Source organism: Acanthochromis polyacanthus, chromosome 5 (assembly GCF_021347895.1).
Source record: "Acanthochromis polyacanthus isolate Apoly-LR-REF ecotype Palm Island chromosome 5, KAUST_Apoly_ChrSc, whole genome shotgun sequence".
Classification (NCBI taxonomy): domain Eukaryota; kingdom Metazoa; phylum Chordata; class Actinopteri; family Pomacentridae; genus Acanthochromis; species Acanthochromis polyacanthus.
Window position 1 is genome coordinate 12,202,248 of NC_067117.1, and position 13,825 is coordinate 12,216,072.

At 40.0% G+C, this 13,825-nt stretch overlaps 1 protein-coding gene and 1 long non-coding RNA gene across 2 annotated transcripts; one reads left to right on the plus strand and one right to left on the minus strand.

Moving 5' to 3' along the window:
- Positions 1-5,061: 5,061 nt before the first annotated feature.
- On the minus strand, positions 5,062-7,493 carry LOC110947922 (green-sensitive opsin). The gene is made up of 5 exons (XM_022189256.2): positions 7,058-7,493; positions 6,773-6,941; positions 6,398-6,563; positions 5,742-5,981; positions 5,062-5,636 (listed from the first exon to the last, which is right to left on the minus strand). Exons 1-5 carry the CDS (start codon positions 7,440-7,442, stop codon positions 5,538-5,540), a joined length of 1,059 nt encoding a protein of 352 aa, XP_022044948.1. The 5' UTR covers positions 7,443-7,493; the 3' UTR covers positions 5,062-5,537.
- Positions 7,494-9,044: 1,551 nt separating this feature from the next.
- Positions 9,045-13,825, plus strand: LOC127534090 (uncharacterized). Its single transcript, XR_007942048.1, has 2 exons — positions 9,045-9,364; positions 13,150-13,825. It is a non-coding gene; the product is annotated as an uncharacterized LOC127534090 (long non-coding RNA).

Consider the following 13,825-nt stretch of genomic DNA (forward strand, 5'->3'; position numbering starts at 1 on the left):
TGGAGACAGCCGTGTATGTTAAAGCGTGTTTCCCCGTGTGTATCAGGATTATCTCGACTGCAAAGGCCAAAGGGATAATCCCTCAGGGTATCTATTTCATCCTGTCTAAGACAGTTAATGTAATACTAACTAATACCTAAAACCTCTTATCTGTCTGACTGCTGTAGAACTGCTCAAGTTGATGTGTGTCGATGGCAGTGAGTTGAGTGTGAGTGGATGTGTTAATCACAGTTCAGGTTGTTCAGGGCTTTCAGAAAAGATCAGAGGCACTGATAATAAATTTAGTAACTCTTCAGTGGGAGCCACTTCCACTAAAACAGTTGTTTGTGGTTCGTGGCTGTCAATAAACCCTCTGTTTGTATTTAATATTTCATTTAAAGGGACACTGAACTTCTCATGTGAAGTACTAAACAGTCTGTGAAAGCAGTGACCCAGAGGTGGCAGCCAAGACCGTGTCCACATGCGCTAGGGTATTATTCAAAATGTAGCTTTTTCTATGTGTTGTGGCCTTTCACTTACATACAAACACAGTTTTAGGTCACTGAAAACGGACCTTTTGGAAAATTCCCTCAAGGGTGAAGATTGTTAGAAACTCAGTGTGAAGTGTTGCCATGTAGACAAATAAAGCTGAGACTTTTGGAAACACGGTCACACTATGACACAATTTTCACACACAACTTTCTTCATGATTAAAGTTTGACAGTCAGTTGTACTAGCTCTACAAATAAACAACAAATACTCTTTTCCTCTTTACACCAGCATAACCTGAGTATGAATAGCAATGAGTCATGTGATATGCAGTTTTAGGTATGTTAATATGGATGGAGTTGGATTTCTGAAACTATTCTTAAACACTTGCCCTGGTGGTAATATTTGCTTTCATCATTCAAGATGCTCAACAAAGTGTTCTTGTTCTATGAAAAGCAAAACATTTTGATCCAGTACCTGGGAAGCAAAGCAATATGGCAACACAGCAGACATGGACATCTTAAAGACCTGATAGTACCATATTATCCTAGCAGAACTCTTTGCTCTCAGACTTCAGGCTTACTTGTTGTTCCTAGAATTTCTAAAAGTAGAATGGGAGGCAGAGCCTTCAGTTATCAAGCGCCTCTCCTGTGGAACCAGCTCCCATTTTGGATCCGGGAGGCGGACACCCTCTCTATTTTTAAGACCAGGCTTAAAACTTTCCTTTTTGACAAATCTTAGGGCTGACTGGGTGACCCTGAGTCAGTCATCTGGAGTTTTTATTTGCACAACTGACTTCCCCTTTCGATGTCCCTTAGTTCTGCCCCTAGTCATGCTGCTATAGGCCTAGGCTGCTGAGGGACCTCTGTGGATGCACTGAGCCCTTCTCTGTCTACCTTTATATTTAATATATATGCCGTTATTGCATTACACTAACTCTGTTTCTCTCTGTGTCCTTTCTCTGAGTGTCCCTGGTCACAGAGCTGGATGCATCAGATATGTGGTTGCTGTCTCACCAGCTGGCTTAGTCTCCATCATGCCCACTGTGGGATGCTGCTGCTGACCTTCCTCCAGCCCACTGCTTCCAGCTGCCCATTTCTACCAGTCTGCATCGCCCTTACTTTACTTCCATCCATCCATCCATCCATCCATCCATCCATCCATCCATCCATTCTCTATACACCACTTTATCCTCACTAGGGTTGCGGGGGGTGCTGGAGCCTATCTCAGCTGACTCGGGCGAAGGCAGGGAACACCCTGGACAGGTCGCCAGTCTGTCGCAGGGCTCCTTACTTTACTTGATACACTCATCTACATAATGCTTGGATTTTACTACCAGCTATATATGTAGTATATTTAAGGCTCTGGTCTTATACCATAACAGAAACTATGAATCAGTTTCAATGTTAGCTTGTATTTTGTACGTATCGTCATGCATCCAATTGTGTGATATATGCTCCTTGTTCCCCATCCCCCTCTTCTCCCACCCCTCTGCCTCTCTACCTCTCTACTTCTTCTGTCCCTCTCAATCCACCGGCCAGCAGACAGATGGGTCCCTCCACATAAAGACCCGGTTTCTGCTCAAGGTTTTTTCCCTGTTAAAAGGGTGTTTTACTTGCCACTGTCGCCTTAGGGCTTGCTCTGGGGGTTCAGGCATATGGGTTCTATAAAGCATCTAGAGACAATTTGACCTGTAATTGGCGCTATGTAAATAAAATTGAATTGAACTGCTCATCTGAACAGTAAGACGTGCAGCTGGGATGCTTTGGGGTTATATCAGGCAAAATGTACTTTTTTTGCATTATGTAAACTGTTTTCCACAGCTAGCTGATATCATATGGTAGTGTTCTGTTCTTAATCACCAACAACCAGTGCTTTTTTTTCTTCTTTAATTGGAATTTGAGCAAAGCTCAGACATTGTATGAAGGAGGACATCATCACACACGTATCAACCTGTTACGGATAAGACAATAAAGTGTTTGCTGAATTTCTACTGTTTTTCTTGGCATAAAGAAGATGAAAGATAAAGGCACACACATTAAGCCAACACAACTTCCATCTACAGCGTATCATACCATTAACAATCCATCTACACATGTCTGCTATGAAAAAATGAATTATATGCACATTTCATTTGTAAGCATGCACTTATTATTTGATCTTCTTTTTAAATGATGGCAACTGGTGGAGGTTATTGTGTCAAAAAACTCCAACTAAGATACTGAAAGTACTATTGCTACAATGTATACTGCTGCTAGCAGAGCCATTATCTTCTTCTAAGCTCCCTTACAGAAAACATTTGCCTGGAAATATTGTCTGTGTGTCCCCAAGTTTGTTATTAAGACCTCTGTATGCAGCTCCTCCTCTCTGATCTGAGCAATTAGAACAAAGACAGGCGATGCTGGTTCCTGCCAGCCTCTTGACAGAGAGAATAAGCACATGCAGGCGTTCAGAGAAGGCTCTTTGAAGAAAAGTATGGTGCATATGCAAACAGCGTACCAATTAGGATCAGGCTATTAGCAGGAAATAAGGGGCTACATCATGAAATAGATGGGCCATTGAGGATAGAAAAAGGGTATATTTAAATGTAATTAATCCCCTTTGAGCTCTTCCATGTTATAGTGGTATGTAATGCTTATTGTTGGTTTGCTGTGTTCTGTGCAGAACTCGAGGCAGCCATGATTTTTATTGGAAAACAATGTGGAACATGTTGTACACTGAAATGGTGTCGGACATTTTTCACTTTTTGAATAGGCCTGCAGGGGGCATTATCTACCTGTTTTAGTAACTAAAGGCTCCCCAACACAGGATGCAGCAATGCCTTTTTTTTCAAATCTGCATTTTATATGATTTTACAGCTCTGATTTTGCACTTGAGTAGAATTGCTGTGTAATTTTTCCTGCTTGGACATTTTTGTAGGTGTAGCCTATATTTTCTGAAATCACACAGCATGACATGCTGCACTGCAGATGTACCATAGACGTTGCGTGTTATAAATTTGACCTCTAGGAGGCAGTATACTATCACAACAACTCAAACATGAGCTTGGTTCTGTTGGATAGTGGCAGGGAATTCTGAGAGTCCTGTGGGTTGCAGGGTGGAACCTACTTAGATCAGGCTTATCCTGGCACATCCCACGAATGCTCAATAAGATTTGAATCTGGAGAATGTGGAACCTGGATGAAACACCTTAGCTCTGTCGTGTTCCACGGGCCACTTCTGAGCACTTCTTGTGGTGTGCCGGGTGCGTTGTCCTGCTGAGGGTGGCAACTAGTATCAAGAACTGCTGTTGCCATGGGGGATTTGGGGGCTGGGCGGTTGCTTGACCTGTAATCTTTAGTTGGGTGGTACATGTCAAGCATCCACATGACCGACAGGATTCAAGGTTTCCCAGCACAACATTGTTTGAAAATTCAACTTATGATTGAAACTTTTGTGGGGAAAAAACATGTAATTTGTACCTGCATTAACAGGTACAAGAAAATGAAATGATCTGTCAGACTCATATCCTGGTAAAATTAATTGCAGCTAGGGTAACACAGCACTTCACTGTATATCACTGTTGTTATCATCTGTGAAGATTCTCAGCCTTCAGGACATGCACATTTGTCAGTTCTGTTCATTTTATATATTGCGCTAAAAAACTTGCCTACAAAAACCTTTTAAACTAATGTAAACTCATACCTTTACCAGAAGACACGTTGGTTCCACCTGTTGGTATATTCCCCGCTGGAAGATTGTTTTAAATCCCACATATGATGCTGTCTCTGGTATATTTTTCTAAATTATTATGATGTTCATTACAAACTGTCATTATTTGGTATCTGAGAAATGCAACACTTCTTCACTGATGCTCTGAAGAAATGAATTCTAGTATTGTGTCACCTCAGATGTTCCGATACAAAGATTTCACACAATTAAAGCTGAGGTCTGTCATCTAAGGAATTCTCTGTTGTTTTAAACGTGTTACCTGAAAAACCAAACAGCAACTGTGAAGCAATTGCTGTAAATCTTACACAACTAAGTTCTTCAGCAGCAGTTTCATGGGATCCTCTGTTCCTTTTGCAGATTTAAAGGGATTCACAAAGGATTACAGTACCATAGTGTTACAACATTATGATAATCCTCTGCTCAAAAGGAAGATCATTGACAATCAAACAGTAACTCCATAACTGTTGAGTACTTAGACAATCCTGGGAAGAGAATATAGTCGGCAGGTGACCATTAGGGTTTCACAGTTTCAGATTTGATCCAAATGGCATCAGTAAGAGCCTGGGTGTTGCTTTTAAAAAATATATTTTTTACCTAGTCAAGTGTTTTTCTGATGTTTTTCTCATCTGTACTTGTTTAACAAACTATTTTGGGCCACATAAGTAAAGAAAAGAAGAAAAACTTAACCTACAAGGAAACTGAAAATCAGGGTTTTGGATTTGGCTAAGAGTGTTGTACATCGAGTCAGTCTTGAACTTTGCTCCAAAAGTCTAACGTTAAAGCTGTAATTCCCTTTCCGTGATGTACTCAAATTTGCACTTCGGCTCAAACAGCAGATAGCCCGACCAGCATGTATAATTCAGAGGTAAATAAGTACAACAATTTGTTGTTTTTTATGCATGCATTTATTTTCTATTTCATACTATATATTTTTTGTTTCTTTTTAAATAAATTCATAAAAATACCACCACTGGCAGACCAGTGACATACATGCTCCCCCATATAATTACATGAAAATTCCACACATGTGATAGCATGACAGATTTACAGTTTGCCTGGAGAGATTTGAGAGTGTGGCTTCACTCACCCTCTCTCCCTCACGCACTCAGGCGCTCACATGCACACAGATGCACAAATGCTATACAAGATAACATCCACAGCAGATGGATTTCTTTACACTTCTTAGTTTACATATATTAACAGATGGGATAGAATTCCTTAGTTGGTTTGGTCCAGAGTCTGTTGTGACATCCACGAATCCATTTGGCAAAAGTTCAAGACTTTTTTTGATGGGACCATTCAAAATCTGGAAACAATCAGTAAGGATAGTGTCCACAGGTTTGAGGAGGTCATCATGATTAAGACGCAGTGGACACCTCTGTCTTGCTTGTTGAGACTGAGGTCTCATCCTCCACCATGCCGCCCATTCCAATAGTGGTCAGCATGCAGTTACGGAACTGAAAGACAGAGCAGAGAGATTTAATTCAGAGTGTAAACACACATAGCTCGGGATTGAAAAAGTAGTAGATGAAACTATTGCTGTTTGACTATTTAGAACCAACCTGTTTGTTCATCAGCACATAGATAACAGGGTTGTACAAGGCAGAGCTCTTTGCAAAGAAAGCAGGGAGGGCTGCAGTCAGGGCAGTGAAGGCAGCGCCCTTGTTCAGGAAGATCCAACCGGCGAAGGTGGCATATGGTGTCCAAGCTACCAGGAAGCCAATGACCATCAGGACGCACATGCGAGTCACTTCCTTCTCAGCTTTCTGAGTGGAAGCTGAGTCCTGCTGCTGGGCTGCAGCCTGTTGGATATAAGAGGCAATAAGCATCAGATATTTATTCAATTATTTCTGCTACATAGAATGGTGGTGCTTAACTTATGTTACATAGTGCAAATATAAATGAAAGTAGGTGCCATATTGTAGCTACTTTGATTCATATTTGTACTATGTACTCCATGTTTGCACTAGTATGTTATTAAGCTGCGTTTTTTGTCTTATTTATATCTTTTAAATTTTTATTCTTATTATTACTTGCTCTAGATTTCTAACATATATTTATCCCTATTTCTTATTATGTCAATGTCATCGTTGCACTGACTGCTCTACATGCCTTTTTAATTGCCCTGTGGGGACAAATGCAGTTTTCTGAATCTGAATCTGAATCTGAATGTAACTGATATATAAGAACAAGTTTTAACAATGAAAGAAGAACTTACGGCTTTGACTGTCATGACAAGGCTTCCATAGGTGAAGAAAATGACGAAGACAGGAACGAAGAAGTGGACGACAAACATGTAGATGACGTATGACTCATTGTTGTAGCCTGGAGCCAGAGTGTAGTAGTCAGGTCCGCAGGAGCACTGCATGCCCTCAGGAAGGTACCTGTGTGAGAGTTAAGAAAAGAAAATCATGTATTTGCTTAGTTCAAAGACCCTTTTATGCTCTGCATCTACAGTATTTAAGACTCTCACAACTAAAAGGCTGTAATCTCCTTGGAGTGTTGAGTTTGGTTTGTTTGAGTATATAAATCTTGCCTATTTGGTTTTAAAGTGTAAAATCCTATTAAACTAAAAGAAATATGTTAGTATTACCTGGACCAGCCTGCAAGTGGGGGAGCAGCGCAAGCCATAGCCATGACCCAGGTGAATGTGACTCCAGCTGCAGCATGAGTTCCAGCAAACTTGAAGCTTCCCATGGGTTTGCAGACGACAATGTATCTCTCAACAGCCAGGACGACCAGTGACCAGAGAGCAACTTCACCTGTAGAGACAAAAGGTAGGAGATAAAATCTTCAGTTCTATTTTACACCCACCAGTGTATCATTACTAGAAGTGAACTTGCTTCTTCTTCTTCTTCTTCTTCTTCTTTGTTTTTACCTCCAAGTGTGGCCATGAATCCCTCAATAGCGCAGAAAGTGGGTCCAAGAATGAAGTAGCCGTTGATAGCAGATGTAATGGTGATGGTGAAGCCGAAGCAGCACATGATGAGTCCAGCCACAGCCAGGTTGACCAGGATGTAGTTGAGAGGTTGCCGAAGCTTCTTGTTCTGTGCCGTCACAAACAATGTCAGGCCGTTGATGGGAGTTCCAGTGCAGATCAGGAAGAACATGTAGAAAGCTAGCAGCTTGTAGATCATTGGGTCCACCATGTAATATTGAGGGTATTCAAAAGGACTTCTAACAATCCCAGTCCTGTTGGACATGGGAATGTAGAAGTTCTTGCCCTCAGTGCCATTAGGCTCAATTCCTCCTTCCCAAACCATGTTTGCTAGTCAGTTGTTCTGCTGAGCTTCTCTGCGAGGAAGTGTTCAGTAGGAAGGATGGGCATGAATCTGTGAGTTGCTCGGTGTGGTTTTTATACCCGTCCACTGACCCTTTTGTTAAATGGTCCAAAATAGGATTACAGGATTGTGAGGTAGCGGGAGGTTAAGAGGTCGGTAATCAATATTAACACCGGATAGACGCCGGAGTCATGGATAATACTTCATTTGCCAAATGTGGGTGAATTCTTTCAATCATGACATAAAAATGGGAATAACTTTCAACTTTCAACACTTTTTAGGGCAATATTAAGAGTAAACAAATCAAAGCAGGAGTTATGAGAAACATCCAAATATAACTATATATAACTTTATTAATTTAATTTATATTTTCAGAGATTTTTTTTTAACATGGAACAATGAGATTTATGCAATCGATGATGCATTTCACAGTGGTGCACCTCAAATTGAGGCCAGGACACGTGTATGTGTTAATTTTCTTATGTGTGCATGTGGTAGGATAAGATCCTCAACCATTATTCCAGTAATTCATTGGTAACATTTAATACAAAAGGCTAAGCCACTTTCTGTCCCCATGTTCTTTTTGTGATTGCTGAAATACACAGATTTGAATGTTTGTTTTTTTACAATGTCATGATACAAGCAGTACGTTAAGCCTCAGCATCCATGTCCATATGAAGGAAGTGTTGGTCATTATCCTGGTTGGATTAGCCCTAGTCGCCCCCAGCAAAGCTTATCAGAGGTCGGAAAGAAAATGTCTGAGAAAGATTTAACCAATTTGTTGTCTTGCTTTAGATTCAGCAACACTATTAGTTTCCCTGAATGTCCTGTATCAGATAACCTTGTTTTAATTTGAAAAAAACATTTGCATTGCATCCCTTCCACACAGTGCAATATGGTTCTCAATCCACTGTTAACTATGATTCATTCTAGTAAAGTTGCTTGTATTGCTCTTTTTACTTCCAGTTAAATTACCTTTTCATTGGCTTGTTAGAGTCATTTTTTGCTTGTTTAACATTGTTTATTTGATATTAGTTGCGTGTTGTTGGTTTGTGTGTCTGATGTCAGAGGCTGACATTCGGGATTTCTGATTCACAGAGAGGCAAGCAATAGCTGAGAGTGATAAAAATTTCAGAAAATTAAACTAATTATCTTATCATTTAAAATCAAAAAGAAGAGTGTGAGAAATGTGTGTAAATATGTAACACACGCACGCACGCACACACACACACACACACACACACACACACACACACACACACACACACACACACAAAATATATAAATGCAACATGAATTTATTTTTCACATTCTTTTATTTCCATTTCTTCGTCTGTAGCTGGTTTTGTCATCAAAAATGATTCCATAACCAACCCCAAAAACACCACAGTCCAAACAGGGCTGCAGATGATGACCTCCTCTGACACACTAAAGGTGAAAAGCCTGATTAGCTGACTTAATACATAAGAAATTAGGACTTAAAACATCACCTGAGGTTAAGATCATTAACAAATTTGTACTTATCTCACCATGTCTCAAATCTAATTTCACTAATATCAGTCTGTCACCGTTTTTAAAAAAAGACACATTAAGTAACTTAACTGGAAGGTAATTCCTGACAGATTTCAGCATTGCTGACGAACAGAACTTACATTCTCGTGTCTAACCTGGCTGGGAGTGTGACTGCTTTTAAAAGAGACATTGTTTTATTTGTTAGATCTTTGTAGATTTTTTACATTTTTATGTCAATCTGACCTGGAATCTTGCTGTTTCTGCACAAGAAAACTCCAGCAACTTCACAACTGTGTTCTGGTCGACTTGGCCCTGGTTGGACTGATGATGGATTCACCTTCGCACCTACTAAACGACCTGCACTGTCCAGGAATTCATGGCTACAATTACAGGTAAAGTCCAGACAAAGATGTAAGAAATATCTTCTGTCTGTTTTTTATCTTTAGTAATGTGCCAGAATAGAGAACAGAATTTGATCACCTCACAAAAGTCTCTCCCAACTCTGAGAAATCGACTTGTCTGAATCTAGAACTGGGCGCAATAATGAAAAACAGATGCCTCTGAGGATTTCCAGGAAATTATGTTGTCTGTGTTTTCCAAACAGATTCCAGACATGTAACTGATATCTCTTCCCGTTCTGTTCAGGATGTTAATCATTGTTAGCACTGACCTCTCAAAGACACGGTTCACTATTGTCTACGAACTCATGAAAAGCTTTAAGTGTGCTATGGATTATATAGAATGTCATCTCCAGCTGCATTATGACCTATACACCTTTTCATTCTTGTCTAGTCCAGGTGCAGTCTAACGCATATTGTGCAGAGTGTCAAGATAAAGTTGAGGATCATTTATTTCATTTATTTATGTACCTATACAGGAAAAGCATGTTTTCAGTGAATTTAGCATCTACTTACACCAACTTCAATTAAATACAGTAAATACATAAAACACAGAAACATAAAGCCTAAGACAAACATAAGAAAGCAGCAAAGAGCAAAGTGTAGTTAGAGGCAGAAGAATGAAGACCGGTGTGAAGAATTCATCATCACAGTAAAACAAAAATACTGTAGCCAGAAAGGCAACGTAATCCTCACAATTTGTCACATCTGAAGTGTTGGAAATAATATTAATAAGAATGATAACTTTATTTCTATAGCACCTTTTCAAGGCAAATGTCAAACTGCACAAATTATGAAAACTAATTCAAACAAATAAATAAGATACTAAGCATGCAATAAAACAAAATAAAATACTTCAGACAGCAACCATTGTGTAAAAGTGACCTCTGTTAAAAAAAAAAGAAAAAAAAAAAAAGACTGCAATTTAATTATGAAAGTAACTGTAAATATTTGGGTCAAGACCCTAAAATGTCATTTATGATGTGTAATGTCATTTACATTTTACATTTACGCTAACCCTGGGCTGCACAGTGGTGTAAATGGTTCGCACTTTCACCTTGCAGCAAGAAGATCCCCGGTTCAAATCTCGGGGTGGGCCTGGGATCTTTCTGCATGGAGTTTGCATATTCTCCCTGTGCATGCGTGGGTTTTCTCCGGGTACTCCGGCTTCCTCCCACAGTCCAAAAATATGCTGAGGTTAATTGATCCCTCCAAATTGCCTGTGGGTGTGAATGTGAGTGTGATTGTTTGTCTGTATATGTAGCCCTGTGACAGACTGGCGACCTGTCCAGGGTGTCCCCTTGCCTTCGCCCGAGTCAGCTGAGATAGGCTCCAGCACCCCCTGTGACCCTAGTGAGGATAAAGCGGTGTATAGAGGATGGATGGATGGATTTACGTTAACCCTACAAAAGTTACATGTAATACTACTTTTTCTGACTATAATACATACTAAGGTTCAGACCACACAGTGTTGTTTACTATGGAGATAAACCTAACTAATTTATTCATAAAGCTAAGACCCTGCAGTATAACAGAGCTCCACTGTTAGTTTCGGATATAAATTAATGCAGAGCTAAAGTTTTGACACTTCAAAATATACAAGTAAACCAAACAAATCCAACATTCCTGTATCCCCTATGAGAAAGTTTGGGTTTGATTTTATTTTGTTTTTTTACTCCTTGTGGATTGTTTTGTGTTTTTTTCGCACAAGCACTCATGAAAATGAGTCTCAGCGATGAAGGAACTCTAGCAGTGGTTTAAAAACAGAAGAAAAAATAGTATGTGTATTTTTTCAGTCACCGATCTCTGTTTAGGTCACATTAGACAAGGACCATGAGGTCAAGATTATGACACACAAAGAGAATCTTTTGTATCTTAATTGAATACACCCATTAAACAGAGCAGGAGCAAAAGTAATTGAACCCAGTTGATTTAATTACAAGTTAAACCCCTTTGGCACCAATAACCTTATACAAGATGTTCTGTAAACAGCAGGTTAGACCTGCACTACATCACCAGGAAATGTTTACTAAATTCGTTATGAAGCTGCTTCAGCTCTGTTCTTAGGATGTTGGGTGTGAACATTTTGCTTGAGGTTATTTCACAGCATCGTGGTTGAGTTAAGGTCGGTGCCCTGACAGGACCAATATAAAAATATTTAACAGTACCCTCTAGTAGATTTTTTTATTATGTTGTTAGAAAAATAGCAGATGATTCTAAAGAGTTTTCTTGCTTTTACTTGTAATGTCACTGTGTGTAAAAGGAAAGGTCAGTGGACAGTTTAGAAGTTATTACCTGTTATGTTTAGCTGGCTGTAGCCTTGTCACTGCAGTGAACAGAGGGGAGAAAGAGATCACCTCAGACGTCCAGAGGATCAGGCCTGACAGCAGAACAAATAAAATGTAGAGCACTCTGTGCAAAGTGGAACATTCAGGTCTTTAACTCTGAAAATATCAGTGCAACAAAGGTGTACAGTAATTAAAACATATGCAGAAAAAGTGCTGTGCAGTGTAGTACATAGCTAACGAGCTCAAAAAGAAAGTAATAAAACACACAGCGTATTTTCAAAGTGTATGTCTTTTATTAAAAACCCTGTCATCCATAAACAGTGAGAGATACACTGAACATTATAACCACTGACAGATGAAGTGAATGACTTTGATTTTCTTGTTATTATGCCACATGTAAAGGGGTGTGATGTAGGCAGCAAGTGAACAGTCACTTCTTGGAGTTAATGTGTTGGAAGCAGGAAAATTTTATCAACTTGACAAGGGCCAAACTGTGATGGTTGCTGGCTCCAAAGTGGCAGGATGATACTGGTATGTTGTGGGTAGTACTTGCCAAAAGTGATCGTTGATGTATGTGAAGAGCAAAGGCTGTCTTGTGTTACAATCCCTCAGAAAAACTCCTGCAGCCAAAATTGCTGAAAACCTTAAAGCTGGGTGTGATAGACAGGTGCTGAAATGGACAGTGCATCTCAGCTTGCTACATATGAAGCTGAGTAGCTGCAAACTGCTCAGTGTCCATTCTGACTCCTGTCAACTGCTGAAAGCACCTACAATGGGCAACAGAGCATCGAATGTGGACCATGGAGCAGTAGCAGAAGGTGCCCTGGTATGACAAATCGCATTTTCTTTTATGTCATATGTACATGTGGATGCTACTTTGACATGCACCACCTACCTAAACCCTGCTGCAAACCACACAGACCCCATCATCGCAGTATTCCCTAATGGCAGGATAAAGCACACTGCCACACTGCAAACATTTTTCAGGAAGTGTTTGAGGAACATGACAAAGAGTCTAATGTGTCTAATTACAGATACGACTCACATTCTCTCTGTCAGTCAGACAAGTAAGTCAGCTCCTGAAAAACCTGTCTTGACAGTCAGACAGGTCAGTCAGCTCCCATGGCCGTTCCCCTAGTCACCAAATAAGCCTCTTAACTTTCACTCCAGAGTCGCTGTCCGATTTTGGGTCCAAGTAAATGCAACTGTTACATTTGGCACCATTTCTACAGGTACGCACAGGTATCTGTCTGGGAACATGCTGTACTTGTGTAGCCCTGACTAACACATTCTGGCTCCAGGTCAAATCAACGCGTCATTCTGAATGAAAGTGTTGGGCTGACAGCCAGAGCTGTGAGCTAGGTTTACATTCCTAAGAGGTTTAAGTCAAAGAAATTGCTGATTTACAGTTGATTTACAAATAAAACTTGACTGTGCTATCAATGCTAATTCTAATTTCTGCCTGTATTTTCTTTTACTGTGCCCCTTTAGCAGCAGGAGAAAGAGCACACCCAGAAAGCTGAGTGGGACAAGAGACGCGTACGCCTTGGACAATGTGGCACTTTCATCAATTGGATCTTTCTCAGCACTATTGGCATGTGTGAAGATGTGACCTTAGTTTCAGCTAGCAAGACAGAAGTGCCCTCCATCTGTTAAACAGGCACATAATTTTGATTGTTGGACATTTTCCTTTGTTAACTTCTCTTGGATTTTGAATAATCTTTGACACGGACTGAATGGAATACAGGCACAGCTGAACTACTCGACCAGTGATCAACAGCTGCAGGAACAAACTAATGAACTTTTTTGGCTCTCTTGTCTAAAGGATGTTGTGAAGCATTTGTAAAGTTAAAATCACTGCAAATAATAGTTACATCTTGTACACGTGTACGTGGATGCTCACTTTGACTCCCCGCTACCATGCAAGGCACAGATAAACTCACAGTATCTGAGCTATTTAGCATCACTGAATCTACAAAAAATCCTCAACCTCCATATCTAACCACAAAAATCCATTTTCATACATCAGTAGGATCTTGCAGTATTTTGTACTGTATGAGCAACTCTATACAATATCAAACTATTTTTGTAACCTGTGGCTGTTGCCGTGAATTCAAAGCATTGTATGTATCAGAAAGGCACAGATAAATAAATGCATGTATGAAAA